The sequence below is a fragment of the Crocodylus porosus genome, unplaced genomic scaffold (genome assembly GCF_001723895.1).
Source record: "Crocodylus porosus isolate Cpor-Errol unplaced genomic scaffold, CroPor_comp1, whole genome shotgun sequence".
NCBI classification, from domain to species: domain Eukaryota; kingdom Metazoa; phylum Chordata; order Crocodylia; family Crocodylidae; genus Crocodylus; species Crocodylus porosus.
The window spans coordinates 62,022,294-62,043,969 of record NW_017728931.1 but is presented as its reverse complement, the minus strand read 5'-3'; the positions used below and the strand labels follow the sequence as shown (position 1 = coordinate 62,043,969).

General features: G+C 44.3%; 1 protein-coding gene and 1 long non-coding RNA gene across 3 annotated transcripts in view; one reads left to right on the top strand and one right to left on the bottom strand.

Moving 5' to 3' along the window:
- Nucleotides 1-9,987, top strand: part of LOC109316854 — a 22,960-nt gene extending 12,973 nt beyond the window's left edge. Inside the window, exon 3 of the long non-coding RNA XR_002102927.1 lies at nucleotides 9,823-9,987. This is a non-coding gene — a long non-coding RNA (uncharacterized LOC109316854). The remainder of the gene's footprint in view (nucleotides 1-9,822) is intronic.
- Nucleotides 9,988-11,963: 1,976 nt separating this feature from the next.
- Nucleotides 11,964-21,676, bottom strand: part of NDUFA12 (NADH:ubiquinone oxidoreductase subunit A12) — a 28,038-nt gene continuing 18,325 nt past the window's right edge. For both annotated transcript variants that reach the window (XM_019545232.1, XM_019545233.1), the window contains one exon: nucleotides 11,964-12,236. In XM_019545232.1, the coding sequence (XP_019400777.1) occupies nucleotides 12,056-12,236 (181 nt within the window). In that variant the 3' untranslated portion in view covers nucleotides 11,964-12,055. The remainder of the gene's footprint in view (nucleotides 12,237-21,676) is intronic.

The window sequence follows — 21,676 nt, the reverse complement described above, 5'->3', positions numbered from 1 at the left end:
CCAGCACTCTTTCCTGCTTATGCAGGGGGTCGGACTCGATGATCTATTGAGGTCCCTTCCAACCCTAGCATCTATGAATCTATGAATCTATGAACCCCTAAGTAGGTCTCTAAGGAAGTGTTCTCCCATGACTGGTTCATTTAGGTGCTCAGCCACAGGAAGGCATGCTACAAAAGCTATCTATTTATGCAACACTGTGGGGACTAAGGAACAGAGCAAGAGCTACTTCTTGTGGAAGCAACTTGATTTTGGTGGAGGCTCCTGCTGTTAGCTGCTGATTTATTTTCTTCATTTATGCTGGAAGCTGTTCATGGTAATAGGCTGCAAGCCATTCTGTACCTGTCATAAGAAATTAAGCTCAATGTTCTATTTGGCCCAGCTCGTTTACCCAAGAGTGACCTCTGTCTCCTGTACATGCAAGTTTCTCACATTGCATCTTATGAGAGAAAGCACCTTCAGAGAAGCAAGGGCTGTTTATTTCATGTTACATACCATGTTTCATCACTTTGACATTTTGCCATTGTAGAGATAATTAAAATCAAAAGGTTTTAAGTGAACTTGTTGGACTTAGATGTAGCCTCTGAACTCTTAATTGATAAATATTGGGTACTGATCACACCTATGGTGGGAGGGCAAACCCCTCTTGTTAAGATTTCTCTACTCCAGTAGTTTATTCTGCAGTGTCACTGCACTAAAAGCCACCTAAGGGTAGAAACAGGTATTGCCATTTGTCACCTTTGTGCTGCTGCAAAATTTGTTATGGCAGGAAAGGCCAAGCAAACAGATGTTCACACCTATTTTTGCACTACAAAATGTAGCCATGCTGAAGGTGGTATCAATTTGTGCTGCTATTTAGCGGTGGGTTTACTTTACAGTGGGAGAGTGCAGGCAATCCAGAGCTACCCACACTCTTCAGTTGCCCTAGGCAAGTGGGCAGGGGCTAGACCAGAGGCAAGCAATTATTTCTGGTGGAGGGCCATTTACTGAGTTTTGGCAAGCCATCAAGGGCTTCATGACAGGCAGCCAGAGGCAGCTAAATATTAATTTTCTAAATTTGTAGGGGCCCCGTGGGCCAGATAGAATGGCCTGGTGGGCCACATCTGGCCTGTGGGCTGCATTTTGCCCACCCATGGGCTAGACAGTCCTGGGATTCCTGCACAGGATCAAGCCCCTCAAGTCCTGGGAATGCCTGCCTGGCTTTCCTTGCTCGCCAAAATGTACCCTGTAATCTCCAGGGTGTCTCTCAGTAAGCAAGGCAAGTCAGAGTTTCCTTCTAAGAGACATGCCCCAGAAATCCCCTGGGACATCACCTGATCTGCTTCATTTGGTGACCATCTATTTCTACCCTAAGGCTGTCTGTCATTTCTGCTGCTAGTGACAGCAAAGTGTAAAGCACCTTTGAAAAGCCTTCTCAATCACAGAAGGCAGAGATACAAAAAGATCCGATAGGTCATCACATTCACCATGATTGCAAAGGGCTATGCCTCACTGTGTTTACTGGCACTGTATTTGATGACGTCCCAGACAAGGAGAAAATAAGTGAGGGGGAGGAAAGAGAAAGTGGTAGCAGACAGAATTATTACTAGCCAAAGAAGCAGAGGCTAAAAACAATGTAGTTAAATAACTCCATCCAGTTTATGGCTTCAGGGAGAAGTAAAGACAGCACAGATAAGTGCCAGTAAAAGTTCTCAAATGACGGTTATGTTCATGTGGAAACTGTTTTTTTCATATAGATAATTACAAAATCAAACAATCTAGCAAATAAAAAGATTTTTTCCACTAAAATTTTAAGTTAATTACATATTGCCAGAAACTGCTTGTCAACTGCAGTTTGTGCTTTTATCTACCTACTGTATGTTCATATTATCCTTTTTTTTAAATGGGTATGCAAGCAAGTAGCACTTATGGAAATGTGGTATTAAGCAGCAAGCCCAGAAGCAATCATACAATGCTCAAAAGATTCTAGGCCTGAAAAATGAAACATCATTAGTTATAGCAACCTTTTAAAACTAAAACAAATACTGATAGTAATAGGGCATCAATTAATTTTTACTAACAAGTGTGTGTATGTGTACTCATTCACAGAAAGGAATTTTCAGTCAAGGATTCAACATGACAATATCATCTACAGTATTAAATATCCAACAACCCAAAATATCCTCTGATTCAATTCGGTGGAGATTCGGCCTGATTGGGTGGCTGAATCGCTAAATCCAAATCAAAGCAGAGGACCCTTTAATCTCTCTGAATCAAATCAGAACCCCGCAACTTGATTCGGAGAGATTTGGAAAGATTTGGCGATTCGGACATAGGCACAGCTTTAAATGTTTTTTCTACATACTTCTAGGTAGCAGGCGGCTCATGAATGCTGTGATGCTGGGGCGTACGCAGTGTCCCACAGAAGCATGGGGGGTTCCCCAGCATGCTTCACAGCAGAACTGCAAGTGGACCAGAAGCACTTCCGGGTCCACTGGGGAGTATGCAGTGCCCCCCCAAGCCCTCTTGGCTCGGCAACTGGTGCCTCCTGGGTCTGGGGGGACACCTGGGGTCCCCCTGCGGCTCATTGCCAAGCTGGAGGGGCCCCCCCCAGTACACTCCCCGGCAGACCTGGAAGTGGACCAGGTTCGCCACCAAGCATGTAGAGGGCCCTCCCACACTCCTGTAGGACACTTCACGCGCCCCAGCATTGCAGCAATTACAAGCCGCACCTGCTACCTCCAGGTATGTAGAAAAAAACTTTTAAAACTGCCTGTGACTGAATCGCTGATCAGCATTGAATCTTCAGATTTGGATTCGGCTGAATCGAATCAGGGACAGTGATCCAAATCAATTAATCAAATTACTGTCCTCAATTCGGGCTGAATCTGAATCGAATAGGGCCCACTTCACACGCCCCTAATATCCAATAGCACACTTCTACCTGTAATGACCACTAACATGCATCAACACATCTGACCAAATTTAAAAAATGCAGGAAGTTACGCTGAGTCCAAACACCTAGCGTTGTAGATACAGTTAGAGATATAAACAAGGAAGAGTCAAAGTAGGAATGTGCATGAAAATTTGTACCCATTATAAACAGTTAGTTTTCTCTTCTTTATGAGCCTTGGAAGTCAAATAATTTATAACAGCATATCTATCATATGCTATGCTCTGTGTATATTAAATGAAATACAGAACAAAGTACTTTAAGGTAGATACATAACTGGTTGAATTAACATGCTTCAAGAGTAGTCATCAATGCTTTGATGTTTAACTGGGAAGAAATATTGACTGGGGCTTTCAAGAGGTATGTCCTAGGTCTAGGACTGTTCACTACTTTTATTAATGTCTTGTAGGATGGGACTGGGGGTACACTTAGTAAATTTGTAGTTAACAGCAATCTGGATAGCATTAGGTTTCAGAATGATATTGGCAAACTGGAAAAATGGATTGAAATTAATTGAATGAAATTCAATAAGGGCAAGGAAAAGTCCTGCAGTTAGGATGGAACAAGTCGCACACAAATACAGAATGGGGAATGACTGTCTAGACCAGAGACTGCCTACCTGCAGCACACGTGCCACAAGCAGCATGAGTCACCTCTGTGTGGTGTATGATCGCGGCGGGGGTGGGGAGCAGGTAGCATATTGTCAGACAGGACAGAGAGCAGAAAGCAGAGCAACAGATTGGGCAGAGACTACAGGGCAGGAAACAGAAAAGTGGCACACAGGGCAAAGGAAAGGGGTTGGAGTGGCTCTTGGAGAAGACAGTGGTACACCTGCCAAAAAGGTTGGCCCCCAGTGGGCTAGGCTGAAATACTACCCAAAGGGCTTAGGGGTTATAATGGACCATAAATTGAATGAATCACCAGAATGCTCTTGCTGCAAAGAATTATTAATGGACTGGGTAGTTTTTACAGGAGAGTCACCTACAAGTCAAGGTAAATGATTCTTCTGGTCCATTCAGAGCTCACCTGAAGTAGTCTACTACTAAGAACTTATTGCACTTCAAGAAAGACATGGCCAAATTGGAAAGAGTCCAGCAGAAGGCAGAAAAAATAAGCAGAGATTTGGGAAACATGACTTTGAAGCAAAGTTTGGAAGAACTGGGATTTTTTAGTCTGTTAGGACTGATAAAAGCATCCAAATACCTGAAGGGTGATTTTTCTTCTTCAAAAAAGGATAGAAATAGCTTATCTTCTGTGGCCACAGGGGATGGGATGAATAGTAATGGTCTTAAACTGCATCAAGATTAGATATTAGGGAGAATTTTCTAACCCCAAGGGTAGTTAAGCATTTTAACAGATTACCTGTAGTGGGCAAATTGAGTTATGCTAAGGCTCTTAGCAAGTCGAGGCCTTCCCAGAAATAAGCAGTAAAATTGAACAGAGCGCCTTCTGTGGCACTGGGAAATGTGAGTGCTGTGATTGCTGTGCTAGGTGAGCAAGGCACAACAGTTTCCTTATAAGGAATGTGCCCGGCACAGTGTCAGGAGATTGGACAATTTGGGATGAGAAAGTTACAAAAGTAATGAACAACTAAAGGAAGGTGTGTGTTAGCACACTGATTCTAAGAGGCCAGACACAACTTCGAACAGTGGGGAAGCCAGAAACAAACATCACACACGCAGGAGAGGACCCATGGCCTGGTACCCCTGAAGGTCGTCGCTGAAACACCTAAGAAGCCACTTGCCAAGTCATATTATGGGAAGGAAAACTGTAATATTGCCTAGGGATTACTGTTAAAGTTCACTTGATACTACATTGGATGAGTTTGTGTGTCAATCCTTTAAGGCTCTGGCAAAAAGAAATCCTATTGGTAATAATTGGCAAGCCAGGCAGAAGCTAGAAATGGTATGAAGTTGGGAACTAAAGTCAAGTGGGCTGGGTAACTATTAGGGGCTGGGGAACAAGGAGTACCCCCAACTGCCCCCTTTTCATACCCATCTGTGGGATGTTAGGGAGGACTAGTTCCTGAGAGTGCTCGTTCTGGGCAAGTTGTATAAGCTGATCATGACTGATACTGATGCTGCTGCCCCCCACCCAACAACTGGTGCCTGTAGTGCTGCAGCCCTTTGTTCCTGATGCATGGTTATATTTTTGTAAGTCTTGGAAAGTCCTTGCCACAAAAATTAAGTCTGAGGTTGGCAGAAAGGACAAAAGAAAGACACTGCCGTAGGAAATGTTCCCAGTGCATGAAGTTTTGCATAAGGAGGTTGTTCAGCTACAGAGGCTGAAAACCAGGAATTGGAGGTTGCAGTTGTGAAAAAAAAAGAGGGAGAAAAATGAAAGGAAGCAAAGAAACAGGTTAAGCAGTTGAAAAATCCTGACTGTCAGATGGCTGTTGACATGGGCGACTGGGGCCGCCTTAGTCAGGGGGACACATGCCCCCCCCCAGCAACCAGTCAGCAAACTGGGGGTGGGGGGGGTCCCCCTGCAGCTGATCCCACTGTCTGGGGTGGGGCTGGTGCTTGTAGGGGAGTCACCAGTGCTCCCACCTGTCCCCCATGTCCATTGCCTAAGACATGAGTGTGGACGGTCAGGGGATGCACCAGCACCCTCAGGGGGTGCATGTGCACTCCTTTGCACCCCCTATGTATCACCACTGGCTGTTGAAGCTTTGCAGACAGCTGTTAAACAAAAGGTGACAGCAGAGGAGAGAAATGAGTTAAGGAATGAATGTAGAGTTAGAGGGCAAGGTAGTACAGAAATTGAGTTCAATTTGGATGCAAGAGTTGGCAAGAGGGGCAGAATTTGTCAACTTAGCTTTCAGTACCTTCCAAACCCAGACTAGGGAAGGACTTCCCTACTCCCTAAGCACCCAGAGGGCTAGTAGGATGAGTCTGTTTCAACTACTAGGGGTGCCCAACCATTCAACCTTTAGTGGGAGAAAAGGGAAATATAAATAAAACCCCTAATGCTGATTGATATTGGAGCCTTGATCAGCATTTTTGCAACAACAGTGGGTTCCAGACAGCGTTATGATGAACCCCAAATCATTTGCAACTGCAATCCTATATTGGGCACTTAAAGAACTCACTGGTTAAGACAGTGAAAGTTACAGGAGAAATATGCAATACAGAAAGATAAGCCATGAGAAGACAGTAAGAATGGAATAAAAGGAATTTAAAGGAATGACTGCTTTACAGGTTGCAACCTGATCTCAGAGAGTGCCTAAGGTCAGTTGTTTAGACAAGGGTATGTACTGTGGTGTGTTTGGGTTAAGTAAAAAAGCCATTGTGGATATGAGAGGAAGCCAGTAGCAGAGAAAATTGGTCTCTGTGCTTGAGACTGTATGAATGTTTGCAACAGAAGTAGAGCTTAATGAGTGGGCTGCTCTGCAAGGATTGTTAAGGTGTTCATGCAAAACAGTGTCAAGAACAGTGTTGTGTGATTGCTCAGAAACCGAAACTTGGAAGTTACAGATGCAGGCTACTATGGGGAAGCCAAACTGTTATTCAGACAACACAGCTTAAAGGATCTCAAACACAGTTAAGAGGAAGAGCAGGAAAGCTCCAGCTCCACCTTGAGATTGGGGACAATAAATGTAAAACAGACACCTTGGGCATGTCCATACATGCAAGCACGTGCACTTGCAGCAGGTCAAATAGCCGCAGCACAAATTTGTGCCGGAGATTTGTGCCTCAGCTCATGTGCCTGAACATGCACTTTGGTGTGGGGCAAATTCTGCCACTTAGGACAAACTGACCCTGCCCACCTCTTCCCAGACCTGCAGCCAGGGGGAGCTAGAGGCTGAGGCCAGCACCTGCACCGGCCCAAGCAGTATAAAAAGCTGCCTTGGTGAGCAGCTCAGGACTACTTGCTCTCAGGACCGTCTGAGGCCTAGGCAGTTGACATACGGGGACTGTGCCAACTGGACTGCCCCCTGTGCCAGCCGGACTGCTGCAGCAGCCCTGACCTAGAGTGGCCTCTACACCCTCTACCCATTGCAGTAGTCTGGCATTGGGGGCTGCTGCCTGTGACCTGATGCCACTTATGACAGCATCTTCTCCCTTGAACCTGCAGCCCCATGTCTGCACACCTACCAGACCTGGATAGGGACCACACAGCTGCCTCGGCTGTGGCTGCAGCAGAGCTGCCTGCACCTCTGGGCCAGCTGCCAGTGGGCTGTGGTTGCACAGTTGGCCTTTGTGCAGCACTGCTGCCATGCGTGCCCCTGTCCAGGCAGCTATTGCCTGGAAGATGCGTTCATTGTGGTGACCCATTTTGAGCAGTCAGTGCATGTCCTCCTAATCCCAAATGGCCAGGAGGTCAGCCACCTTATCTGCCCTCCAGCTGGGTCCCTGGTGCCAGCCCTGGGCAGGCTCCTCTGCCTGGGTCCTGCCACTTGCCTCACTACCATCCTGGTGTTCCCTATTTAAAAATGGCAAATTCTCTGATAAAAAAATCCCAAATTCACTCTTTAAAATACCCCAAAATCCATATTCTTCCATGATTAAAATGAAACACCACTTGAGAGAGAAACATCAGTTGCGCAATATGTTATTGATATATTTACATTTTTAAAGCAATTTGGAAGCCTACCAGTGCCTCTTATCATCATAATAAAATAAATTCTAAATATTTATATGCTTTGGTATTTGCTTTTGTTTTTTTTATCATAGAAAAATCTGGGCTCCCCCTGACCCCTTCACTAACCAGGATGTGGGGGTAGTTGCCCCTCCAGCCACAGTTTCTGCCAGCAGGTCCCATCCTGCCTGGCAGCTGAGCATGCAAGGTGAGACATGGGGGGGATGTGGGATTTGAAGAAGGGGAATGGGAAGCATGTGGTAGGGAGGGTGTTGGGTTCTTGGGTGAGTTTGTGGCGGGGTGAGGTGTGCGGGGGTTGGGGAAGATGTAGGGTTTGTGGGTGGCTGTATGGGGTTTCTGAGGAAGGTTTTGATGGGGCACAACATGCACCCCCACAACCCAACCCATGGCACACAGCTCCTGGCACTGGCAGGAGCAGCCAGCTGGGCCATAGGAGCCATGGCCCGCTGCAGGCATAACCCCCCAGCGGTGCAGTGCCACCGGACCTGGGATCTGCACATGGTGAACAGAGCTGGCCCAGACTGTCCTGCTAGAGCATGACTTTGGACAAGAACCACCCTGGTTTTGTTCAAAGGTGTGTGCTAGCAGAGTAGGCCAGGCCAGGTCCATTTGCCATGTGCAGACCATGGCTCAGGTGGTGCTGCACCACTGGGGGGTTGTGCCTGTAGTAGGCCATGGCCCCGATGGCTCAGCTGGCTGCTGCTACTGCCAGAACCGGGGGCTGTGCATCACAGCAGTAGGTGTGTGGGGGGGTGCTGGGCATGTGGTACCCCCCACCTCAAGCTCCCTCCCACAAACCCCACCCCACCACTCCACACACACACCCCCACACGCCCGTTCCCCCTCAACCCCCACATCCCTACTTACCTGGGACAGTGCCTGGGTCCGGGTCACTGCTGCAGCCTTGCCCCACTCCTATTTGCCCCAGTAGGGTCACTGTCTCTGGCTAGATGCCAGAGCATCTCTCTGGAGGACTCAGCCTATGCTGCTTTTTTTGCACTTTTTTTTGATACCAGGATTTCCTACTACCAAATTTAGAGTTCATGCTGCAAACACAGTGCAGGGAACATTTTTTCATTCTTAGTGAAACTGTTTTGAGATGCCACGACAAGATCATGCACATCCACCTGGATGTGCCCCGATGTGTGCCCCTGTGTAGAGTGTAATAGGGGGAGACATGGGGAATAAGTTATTGAATACCTGCTCATTCTTTTGGCTGCTTTGGTTCATTACTAACGTACGTGTGTTACCAGGCAGAAAGATTGCTGGAAATATAAGTGTGTGCACTTTCATTGGTAATGTCTTTGTTACTTTTCCCCCCACCCTCCATTGCTCTCCAAGAATAGTACAGATATCCTGGAAAGGAAAGTGTTAACAGATTTGCTAAGGCAAAAAAAAGGTGTTTATAAAAACTCAATGTCAGCTATTAAAGCTCTTGCTGTAATTGACAGGGTTAATTATGACAAGTGAATGAAGGCCTTTCCTAAGTTTCAGGCAGAGAAACAGTTAAAATGTGGCAAGATACAGACCAAACCCTCCCCCACAACGATAGTGTAAATATTCACTAGAGGCTGAAATAGAATTACAACCCACAAAAAATAGTTTAAGTCAGGGAGTACAGATACCTAGTGTGTGAGACTCTGATTTAGTCTGTTTTGAAGGCAGATGGGAAAACCTGGAAACTGACAACAGACTTCAGAGCTTTGAATGCAACAACTGTTGTAACTCCTGTTATAGCAAAGTACCCTGAAATTCTAGCAGCTATAGCAGGTGTAAAATGGATTTTAATAATGAATTTGGCTAACATAACAAAAAAACCCCTATTTCTTTGGCACAATAGTGCTGGTATAATTTTGAATTTATATTCAGGGGAACAACAGTATTGTTTTATCCAAGTATCTTAAAGAATTCATAATGCCCAGCGATAAGAATGTGGAAAAGGCTTTCAAAGTAAAAATTCTAAAGGGAGAAATTGTGCCTCTAAAGGTAAAACCTACTTTTTAAAATGGCAATGTAGTTAAAATTGTAAAACGGGTATTAGTATCCCACTATTTCACATTAAAAAAATGTAAAGGTCCCAGTGTGTGGCAGGGTGCACCTTGTAGTACCTGTCACTTAGGGAAGAAAAGAATGCTAAAAAAGCAGCCTCTGCAAAGAGCTAGGAGGGTAACTCTGGATAAGCTCCAGCATAGCCAGGGTAAAGCCAGCCACAGGGTCAAAAGTGATTCCATGACATGAACTAACCTAAAGGGGTTGAAGCCCCTGCCTTTTTTTGTCTCTGTGTTTTGCAGGATGTGGACCACCACTGAAGCATTAAAAAATTTGCTTAGTACAAAGAACAATCAAGTTTAGTTGTGTTATGCATTGGCTCTGTTTGTAAAATGTTACTGATCTGATTTAAATTATACCCAACCATTGATACATCAAACAACCAAGTGGAGCTTCAAAATGGTTGATAAAAAAACCCACTCAACATCATTGGTGGAAAAAGCTGGTTGGTTGGTTGTCTACCCATACCCATATTCTTAATGTAGCCTTACACCCCCTTGCAGTGGTCTTGGTTCTGGGAGTCCTGTTATCAAAGATTCAGTATGTGCTCATTTGGTGGACACAAAAGCTATTGATCGGGTTTGAAGCTAGAGCGAGGGAGGAAAAGTTGAAAGCTCTCCTCTGAAACTCCCCATAAAGTCACACAGGGCAAGGGGCCCTGCTTGCAAGAAAATCCATGTCTTGGACGTGGTAGCAACCTGCATGCCTTGAGTCATATGCGAGAGGTCAACCAATGTCTGTGTGATGCCACTGTATTTCGAGGCATCAAGGAGCGGGGTGCATACTCACTTGATACCATATTGGATGAATTGCTGTGCCAATCCTTTAGGGTTCTGGCAGAAAGAAATCCTACCTATAGAGGCTGCAGAATCTCCACCCTTGAAAACTTTTAAGAGTAGGTTAGAAAAAACACATCTAGAATAATTTAGTAGGTAGGGATAACCTTGCCATGAGCAGAGGGCTGGATTAGATGCTTTCCCGAGGTTCCTTCTAGCTCTACATTTCTATAATTCTATGTAGCAAAGCCCTGCTAGATGGACAAATGGATGATCTTCTTTGCTTCAGCACCTCTTGCAGCCAAGTGGGCTGCAAATGTACGGGCACATGCTTTTTCTTTGGATTAAACCAGCAAGGCTGAGGGGCAGATATTGGTAGGTAGGCAGCTCAGAATCTCCATATACACTGCCCAGGCTTTTGTGCCTTTGAGAACCCACTCCAGCTTCACTTTATCTTTCGAGCAAGGATTACATTCAGCAAGCTCTTGCTCAGCATCATTCTATTGCAGTATTTCCCAAGGTTTTCACCCCACAGCACACTAAATCAATTAAAAAAGCACTGTGGCACACTGGATATGGAATGGGGCAGGTGGAGGTGCGTTGGGGGTGGGACACACAGTCAGCCAGATGGCGTTTTGGGTTGGAGCTACACTCCCCATCTGTGTCCACAGTGGCAGCAAGTGAGGGACGTGGCTCCAGCCCAAAATGCCACAGCACACCTGGACATACCTGATGGCACACTGGTTGGGAAACACTGTTCTATTGTCTTGCATGACAGACTACTATGTAGCAATATCTATGTATAAGTCATTTATAAACAAAAAGCCTCAAATCAGCAATGGGCCTTATAGCTCATATGTCCGTATAACATTTTAAAGAGATACTTCCCTAAGACTAAGTCTCATGAATACTCCTTAGAAACACCTCATTATTCCTCTCTCCTATTAGGAGTCTTTGGACATTTAGCTTTACATAAATTTGGGGTTGCTTCTGGCCCTAAGGACCATCTACTTCAACCCCTAGCAGTTGCAGGAATTGCTGTTCCTGCACCATCTCATGCTATCCCAGAAGAATCACTGCCATGTTTCCAACTCATCTGTATTCCTGTTTGGAAACTATGAAATTGGAAAAAAAAACCCAATGATTGTCATAGCAAGTTAGTGTGTGTGCAAGAAAAGTACGGTTTACTTAAAAACCACAAAGAAGAAAAGGTACACAGAAATACCTGACAGGAAAAAGACCCTCATTATAGGTAACACTCAAATACTATTTACTTGTCTTCTGTTGACCTAATTTTCTTTTCAGTGGGTGTGTTTACACAAAGCACTAATAGCGCAATAGCCTAATACTGTGCAGTAGCGCATCACAGTACAGTGCTAATAAGCTGCTGCACAGTATTATTAGGTTACTGAGCAGTAGCATCACTTAAAAGTATTCACTGGCACTGCTGTACAGCAATTCTGGTTACTGAGCATTTGGTATTTGATTATATAAGTTCTAAATTAAACATGCAGCAACTACTGCACATTAATGAACACATAGATGTGCCCAGTATTTCCCATTTGTTTGTAAAGTGTTCCCCATCTCCAGTAAAATAAACATTTAGCTTTGTCAGAGGTTTTTTTCCATTTTATTTTAAATTCAATTAATATACAATTTACATGAAGGGTCTAATTCTAGACAAATCAGACCTTTGTATTTATTTACTAGCTGTTGCAGGTGGGATCCACTCCTGTATCTTCTTACGAGTTGTAGAATAGGGGACATATTGCCCAGAACTACCACTCAGATTAAATTTATGGTTTTCCCAGATGAATTTATGAGCAACTGGTGGATGAGTTGTTGGAGGGTCATCGGTCATGGAGTGAAGCCAGCGATGCCTTCAGAGAAAAGTGTACTGGTTATTAAAAAGGTATTATATGATATGTCATAACAAATCGTCCTCACGAACAACAAAGACTCTTCTCTGAATCAACATGATACCGGGAATTTATTTTGGAGCAAAAATCTAACCATTTTAATGTATCTTAACATCCAAAAAAAAAGCAGCAGTACATGGTATTTGGACAAGGTTGGTAATCAAGCACAATTAACTCAATGAGAAAGCGGCTCATTAGCGAACAACAGAAAATATAGCACATTCTGAATCTCCATGCTCTCCAAAGTACTAGTTACAAAATATTTTAACAAGTTTAATGGTCCACTTTCATATTATCTCTGGATTAGATTAAACTGATTCTATTCAATGTAAAACCATGGCTTTAGAATTACTGAGTATTCTTTGCAAGGCCACAGCCTCCATATTTTCTAAAACACTGTGAATATTCTGTTTTAATTCATTTACAAATGAGTTTTCTGACAATTTTACTTGGTTCCATCTTAAATAGAAGCAAAAAATTAAAAATTTGGCTCAAATAATGTTACAAACAGTGCCCCACTATTGTGTCATTCTCCTTAAAAGCCACCTAGTTACAATGCCTACAGAAGATGCAATGGTTAGACAGAGAGGGGGCTGTGAATCCTGCTTACACCACTATTTAGTGAAGAAACATTGAAACTGTACATGTCCCTAAGCCATCTGTCAATATTTATAAGTCATCTCATTTTATATTTAGATTAAGTTCTTCTGGGCATTTTTGTTGCCTATTTATATGAAACTGAAAAAATGTAGCTCTAGCTTCTAGGCAGACATTACAAGCAACAAGAACAAAAGTTGATTACTACTGGAAGCTTTTACAGAGCTCAATACCAAAAGACTGAGAGCAGTAATTTGCATGCAATGCAATACTTACCCTGACATTTATAATACCTTCCTTACTGTTACTTGGATTTATTTTTAAAGTATGCTAATAAGTAGCTTTGAGATAACAGATAATGATTTAAGTTAAAACATAAAAACCTTACACATAAATGCTTGAAGACTGCATTACAAATTATTAACACAAGTCATTATTAGGCATTTAAGAAGTGATTACAATGTTTATCACTAGCCTATAAAACTAAATTATACTAAGTCTCCTCTGTGCAAATTACATTAATATTAACAAGTAAAGCATCTCCCACAGTAACCTATCAACACAAATCTAGTTTGTTCTCTGCTGTCCCATTTCATTGCATCATTCTATTCCAGTAGTCAAAGCCAATTTTACTGCTGAACATTTTCATACCTGCTAGCACTACGTAAAATATGTATGTTATGTACAATAATGGGAAGTGAAAATGAAGTTACCAGTCACTCTGGCTAAATGCACCTTTACTGGGGTGGAATTAATGAGGTTTTGGCCAATCAGCTTGACCTAAAAACAAAATCCCTAAGTAACGCTAGTGCAACCAAGACATAATACTGCAATTTTCCTTCACTCTAGCAACACAAACAGGATGACATATTTAGAAAATAAAAAACGGACAATTATATAAATACAATCCTCTTTCTGCCGAGCTTTTTAGCTTTGGAGCCTGTTTCTGAGACAGCACAATGCGTCTTATCAGTCACATTCCTGTTAGACAATTATTTTTAAAAACGTAGGTTATGTGTTTAACCCAAGCTATTAAAATCTCATATTAGCAAAATCTGTTAGACCTATCTAAAAGATCAGTGTTATGCTCATTTAAATAAACAGTCCAACTGAGAAAAAGTTGAAACAGGAATAAATATGGTCTAGAATTTGACTGAAAATGTCTTTGGAATAGTTTCAAATTTCTAATAAATATACCACAGAAATTAAACTAATGTTATCTAAATACCATTGTAATGACTACAAAACTGGAAGGAGAATATATTTAATTTTAATGGGATATTAAAATATTAGTGAGTAAATAATAAATCCCTTATAGAAAGCCTCCTAAGGGGAAACAATCCAGCTGAAAATTACACACCTGAAAAAATCTGTATGTTGTTAAAGACACCCCTAATATTATTACTGCAATCGTTAGACAAAAGCCAATTTTTATGAGTTTTTTGTGAATGTGACATTACTTTGCCCCTATTATTTCACCATTCTCTTCTATCATCAATTTATTTGCTTATATAAGTGGCCATATAAAATTGATAGAAGTGCAGATTGTTTCTAAACACACAAGTTAGCATGTATCGTCACAAACTAAAATCTAGAACTGGCTAACTTAGGCTCCTGGAACACTACAGTTAGGGTTAGCTTAATATGTACTTTATCTGGAGTACACACACATACGGTGCTGGGCTGTGGGGTCACCATGGCTTGAAATGTGGTTGACTGCCGGAGCCCAGCCCAATGAGCTATACTTAATCTGAGCTGAAAGAACAAGATAAACCATGAACCTTTTTGGACTAATAGCATCCACCGTCTGTACTATACATAAGCAGGTGCCAAAGTGCTGCTCAAAAGTGTGTTTATAGATGTTGTGTGCTAAAACTTGCCGCAGTTTCAAAAAGGGTAAAATGTATCAATTCTGGGTGAACTAAGTCTATAGGTACTTGAGGTAATTTACCCATGTGAAAATTGCTACAGGTATGTTTGTTTCAAAATTGGTGCTTTTAGTCTCTTGCATTTCATACTAGCCCCTTACTCCTACGTGCTCAGGGAGGGAACAGAACTTGAGTGGGGTCTGACAGTGCTGGGGAGGGAAGATGCTACAGGGTGAAGAAGTTGGGAAGGCAGAGGCCACCTGACCCCCCAGCCACTCTTTTCCCTACTGTAGCAGCAGTTTGGGGACAAATTCAAGACAAAACTCCAATAAGTAGATTCTATACCATTATTATAACATTTTAAATTTTCCCCATATATAAAATCTAATTATTGGGGGGTCATCTTAAATTCAAGGTGGTCTTAGATTCCAGTAAATATGGTATTTGCAGATTACTTCAATAAGGGCATGTACAATTTGTCTTCTGTGGTGCTTTTTGTAAGTTATAGGAGGTTTGACTTCAGACCTTTCAACAAACGTTGTATTTTTACTTTTCAGAAACTATATACGACCTAACCTACTAAAAAGTTCAAGTAACAGCACTTAAAAAAATTCTCCACAAAATATATCTATTTTGTCACTGTTCTGCTTTCTGAAAGTCTTGTACAAAACAACTTTTTTCACCTACCAAGACAAGAGTGTAGTTATAAATTCCGTTTATAGACTAAATTATAATCAGGGACCTTGATTTTCCCCAATAAAAAAAACCTGCAGATTCTCTGATAAAACCCCCATATCCATTATTAAAATGAAAGGCCCCTCACTCCCCAACCCCAGCCCTGCTGGTGCCCCTCACTCCCCCACAATTCCCTTGGCACTGCTGGTGCTCCTCGCCTCCCCCTACAGCCCCCTGCACCCCTCAGCCCTGCTGGAGGGGGTCCTCAGCTACCAGGGCTAAAGGGCCAGGAATCTGGGTCCACAGCCCCCAGCCCCTGGCAGGAGGCAGCAGCTGTGGGCTCACTGCACAAATTCCTGCAGGGTCCATGGGTGACCCGTGCCCCCCCAGATCTGTACATGGGGTGGGCTGCCTACTGTGGGCTTGGTCTCCTGCCTTACTGCTCTCCCCTGGGGCCTCCACAGCCCAGCGGGTGTGATTCGGTGCTGCAGAGCACGGCAGGGCTGTGTGGAGAAGCTTGTTGCCACTGCAAGCTCTGTGCTGCCCTGGCAATGCATCCCCCTGCCTGTGCGGCAGCAGTGAGGAACACAGTCCCTACATGCATCACCAGGGTAAAGTGGAGCTCACAGCAGCAACGAGCTTCCCCGCATAGCCCCACTATGTCCTGTGGCACTGGGCTGCATGGGCCAAGGAGGCCCTGGGAAAGGGCAGCAGAGTGTGAGCCTGAGCCCTCAACAGGCCCATGCCCAACCTCCCCACTCCCTGGACAAGCTGCCCATGGCCCAGTCCCACTCCCCACTGGGGCCCTGCAGCCATGCACAGTAGTCCCGGGCCCCCAAGCTGGGCAGCAGCCCTAGCCCCACTCCCTCCCTCCCTCCCAATGGGACCCAGCTCGAACGGTCACAAACTCCTGCAAGACCGTTTCAGGCTGGACATAAGGAAGAATTTCTTTACTGTCCGAGCCCCCAAGGTCTGAAACAGTCTGCCAGCGGAGGTGGTTCAAGCACCTACATTGAACACCTTCAAGAGTAAATTGGATGCTTATCTTGCTGGGATCCTATGACCCCAGCTGACTTCCTGCCCTTTGGGCAGGGGGCTGGACTCGATGATCTCCCGAGGTCCCTTCCAGCCCTAATGTCTATGAAATCTATGAAACTTATCTATGAAAGCTGCTCTACTCCTAGACTGGCTGGTAACCAGGGTTAAAGAGCCCAACCTATCCCATCATGAAGTCTAAGGTGCTCCTCTATGCAAAGCCATTGGCACTCTAGAGGTTACCAGCAGAGGTGCACTGACAGATTTTTTGAGCCAATACCGTGGTCGATTTTTAAAGAGCTGTATCAGATGATACTGGTCTGATTCCAACATGCAGCCAGGCAGCATGGAGACCAGCATGGGGCTGGTAAGTCTGGTGTGGGGGAAGGGGCATGGGGGGGGGTGGGAAACAGATCAAGGCCCCTGCAGTGAGGGAGGAAGTGGGGCTGGGGCAGGTGCTGCCCAGCTGGAGTGGGCCAGGTGCAGGACAGAGCCACAAGCAGCCAAGCCAGGGGTGCGGGGGGGGGGTGTGTGTGCAGCTCCCACCCTGTATGCATCCCAGGAGGGCATGAGGGGTGTGTACCCCCAGATCTGCCTGGGGAGGGATGCCATTGTAGGTTGGGGCCATAGCTGCACCAGGCTCTTCCTGGCAAAGGGCTGGGCCAGGCTGCCCTGTGCTCCGGGCAGGTGGCGGTGGCGCTGGGAGCAGGGCTACAGAGGGTGACTGCTGTCATCCCAAAAAATTTGCCATAGCCCCCCAAAACCCCCCTTCCAGTGCTGCTGCCGCAAGCCTCGAGCACAGCACAGTACAGCCTGGCCCAGCCCCTGCCGGGAGGAGCCTCACGCAGACCCTGATCCCAGCCCGCAATGGCAGCCCGCTCCATGACCAGATCTGGGGGTACACGACCCTCGTGCCCTTCCAGGGTGCGTGCAGCGGCAGGAGCTGCCCCCTCCACCCCATACCCCCAGATGAGCCACTCAAGGCTGTCCCGTGCTTGTCCCAGCCCCACTATATCCCTCACCCCAGAGGCCTCAATCTGCCCCCCACACCCCCTCCCCCACACCAGACTTAGCAGCCAGATGTTGCTCTCCAAGCTGCTGGACTGCACTCCTGGCCCCATGCATGCTGTGGCTGTGCACATGCATGGGGCATTTATCAGCCACATTATTGGCCACATCAAGCAAAAAAAGCCAATCTCCAATACATTCCCTTTTCCCTATATCAGTGGTGATCCAATATGGGGCTGATGTACTGGTTCATCTCTAGTTGTCAGGTTATTTAACCACCCCCCAGCACTTGGCAATAACAGCAGCAGGTAGTTCCGCCTCTGGTAAGTTATAGCAAAACTGACTGGTAGCTATACAAGTACGTACATCTCACGTACACCCTGAAATATGTGAATATATAGTTGAGTACTTAAATGCTAGAGGGTGCAAGTGTGAGAGGAACAGTGGAAGAATCTCTGATCATACCCTGTTCACTCTCTCCCTTTCAGCATCTCCATTCTTCCACTGAATGGCAGGACATTGGGCAAGATGGCCTATGGTCTGACCTAGTAAATGACAGGTCTTATGTGCTTCTTATTCTGCAGAAAGTTAAAAAAGCTGCAAACATTACCTTATGCTATACTATATTACAGCTTTCTTAGGGGTAAGTCATTAAAAGTCATTTTAAAGCACTAATTTAACTACTACTATATTGGCTGTCAGGATATTCTGAAACACTGCCAGCTCCACATGAGACCATGTTCATATTTGTGCAGGCAAGTTTTAAATTCCACATCAAGATGGACTTCCTATTGGGAAGCAGAAAGTAAATCACTGGCCCTTATTAAGATACAAACACAGATCCAATTATTGGTACTGAAACCAACAGGTATTTCTAGAAGATGGTTTTGAAAGCTTACATGCATTTCACCTTATTCATTATGTATTTATTTAGCTGTTAAAGGTATTATACCTAATTACAGCTGCTGTCCTTTAAAAGGCCCAGTGAGTATTATAATGCAACTCCTTTCAGAAGCTCTTGGTTCTGGATGGTTAACTTTGCTGTCTCAAGGCTTCCACTTGCTGTAACAGTATTTCTTAGGCTAAATTGTATAAAGTGAACATAAAACTATCTATTTTGGGAAGAAGTCCTCAGAAGTTTCTTTCAGATAGACTTTAAACTATACCAGGGGTTTGCATTTCCATTCCCGTAAGTTCTTTAAGCACTAGAATGGATAAGAGGACTTATTTGGCATCTCCCATGGCAGGAATTTTAGCACAAAAATCTTTCAGGCTGGTTTTATACTATGGAGGGTCCAGAAGTGACAGGTCATGTTAAATCAGTGTAAGAACTTTGTTTGACTCCCTTTACTCTCCTATTACAAATTAAGTCTGAAGGGGCTAAGACAATTCCTTGAGACATATAAACAGGGAAGCAGCTAGCCTGTCTACCATTCAATGTGCTAAGTCACTAGACTTGGCTTGCATGAATTAGATGAAAGAAATGTTAAAATTGAGGAGCGCAAAATAAAAAAAGAAAATTTCCCTGAGACCAGGTAGGACTTAATTAAAATCTTAAATGAACACGCACAAATATTTAAATCCAGAGATAGTTTAAACTGAAGACACATGAAACTGGTGTCAAGTTTGACAAGTGGTCAAACAGGAATTAAAGACTACAAATGCTGTAATGTAATTATAGTACTTCCTCAGCCAGCATCTGCATGGGTTCACATAAGATATGCATTTGAGCCAATACCTTCATTTTCTTCAAAGCGAGTTAAAACTGAAAATTAATACCGACACATATCTAGGTGATTATGATAGCCAATCATTTTCAATAAATTCGTAACATTCAATTACTGTAATGAAGGACAAATCAGAGCTTTTATTTTTACCACTCTAAAAAGGAAAGGAAAGAGATGAACCCTGTTTACTGTTCCAGAGATTTTCTAGGGAAAAGAAACTCAGGTCACTGTCATTCTGTATTAATTTATAACGTCTAACTCACTCACCCTTTAATCTACTTTCATTTCCATTTTCCTTTCCCTTTTGCTGCAGTGCAGCAAGCTGATATGCCATTATATAGTAGCAGGGTAGTAACCATGGCAGCTAAAGACTTCACAAGGGTCAATTTCAATCACAAAAAGATGCTAGTTTATCATGCTGTTCATGAACATGTGGCACTCTTCCCATTTTTCTCTCATTCTTTAATTTGATCTTTCTTCTCCCTTGGTTAAGATTTTTTTTTTTTTAAGTTTTATGCAACAACAGCCTTACAGCAAAATAGCACAATTCCTTGCCATTCAAAGTTTCTGGTTCTTTTTTCAGCTTTATGAGAATTATTTATGGTATGCAGGAATTCTCTAGGATCAAATAAATTCAACAGACTCATCTTACATGTGAATGATGAAGGTATAAATCAAGAGCAAAGAGGGGAAATGTGAAAATACAGGATGCCCGCTTCCTTCCAGAGCCCAAGTCATTACCTCTTCTTCAACAAGTAGAGAATGAAAACCCTACAGCATTCTGTGATGTTGGGCTGAATAGGATTCCCTGTATGTCTGCATGGCTACTGAACCAAAAAGCAGCTATAGTTGGTTACTAGGGCTGTACAAAATTTTGCCAAGCGTTTCGTTTTGAAGCTGGTTTCAACACGTTTTGAGTTCAAAACAGTGAAATCAAAATGAAACAAAAAGCTTCTAAATGAAATAAGGGCACTGAAACATTTTGAAAATTTTGAAATGTTTCGAGTTTCAAAACAGCCCAGTGGTGGGAGGCATGCAGAGCCAGGGCTGTGCTCCGAGCAGTTCCACAGCCCAATGGAGCTCAGCCTGGCAGGGAGGGCAGCCCTGGCTCTCCCCGCCTCCTGCTTCCAGGCTGCGCTCCGTGGGGCTGGCAGAGCCGATCAGAGCGCAGTCCTGGCTCTGCCTGCCTCCCGCTGCTGGGCTGCACTCCGTGGGGCTACAGAGCTGCTCAGAGCACAGGCTGGCGGCAGGAGGCGAAGACCCGGGGCTGCGCTTCACCTCCTGCCACTGGGCTGAGCTTCATATGGCTGCGGAGCTGCTTGGAGCATGGCCCGGTGGCAGGAGGCAGAGAGAGCTGGGGCTGCGCTCCACCTCCCGCTGCTGGGCTAAACCTTAAGGAGCCCAGTGCTGGCAACAGCCTGTGCACCCAGCACTGGTCCCAGGCGGCAGCCTCCTGTCACCTGGCACAGATCTGGGGGCCCACACCGCCAGGAGGCGTCCACCACAGACCCACACCCCTCCTGGGGGTTCGGACCCCCAGTTCTGCATGCTGGATGACAGGAGGCTGCCACTGCCAGCAAGTGTCATGAGTTTTGCTTTCAAGACTTTGAGGTGCAGTTTACGAGAAGCCTCTCCACCCATCTCCTTAAAATTTGGCAGGCTTCATGCCCTCAGAAGGGGGTACTATCTCTGCAATTTGCTTCTAAATCACGCAACAAATGACAACATTTTAGGCATTTTCATTATTCCACATTATAGCCCATGAGCAAAACGTCAAAACAGTGAAACAGTTTTGACAAAATGAAACTGGATAGTGCTTCAAGACAAAATGAAACACTGTCCCTTTGAAATGGAAAAACAGATGTCGAGATGAAATGATGGTGTTTCGCAGAGCTCTACTGGTTACACTGCCTGATTTTTTTCATTTCCAAACTGTTTTGGGTATCCATGCCACCCTGTTTAAGTATTTATAAAGCTATCAGAAAAGAAGCCAAACCATGTGGTGTAAGGTATGCATCTTCATGGACAACCAGAGAAAAGATTTGGTGCTAGATTAGAGATATCCAAAAAAAAAGTGCAATGCTAATTTAAGCTGCGGCAATGTCAATGCTGGAGAGGAAATCCAGAAGAGAATACCTGTATACAACAGCTATTTCAATAATGATACTGAACCCAAAACTTCAATGGATATTGAATCGAGCCATAACCAATCACAACTATTAAGTGATAGAAAAATGAGACCAAAGAATTTAAGAGACAAGAAAAGAAAGTAAATCTGTGTATGGGGTGGGCAATGCATCTGCCTGATGGTAACAGCAGCATGTGTGTGATAACCTATAATTCTGCTGTAATATTTCTGGTTTAAGTGTATTCATGTTGTAACAGTGCTGCATGCCTCAGTTTCCCTGACTAACTGGAACAGGGCAGGAAAGAAGGGATTAGGAGATACTGCAGCCAGAGCTGCCTTGCCCAAGGGAGGACATGCATTTAC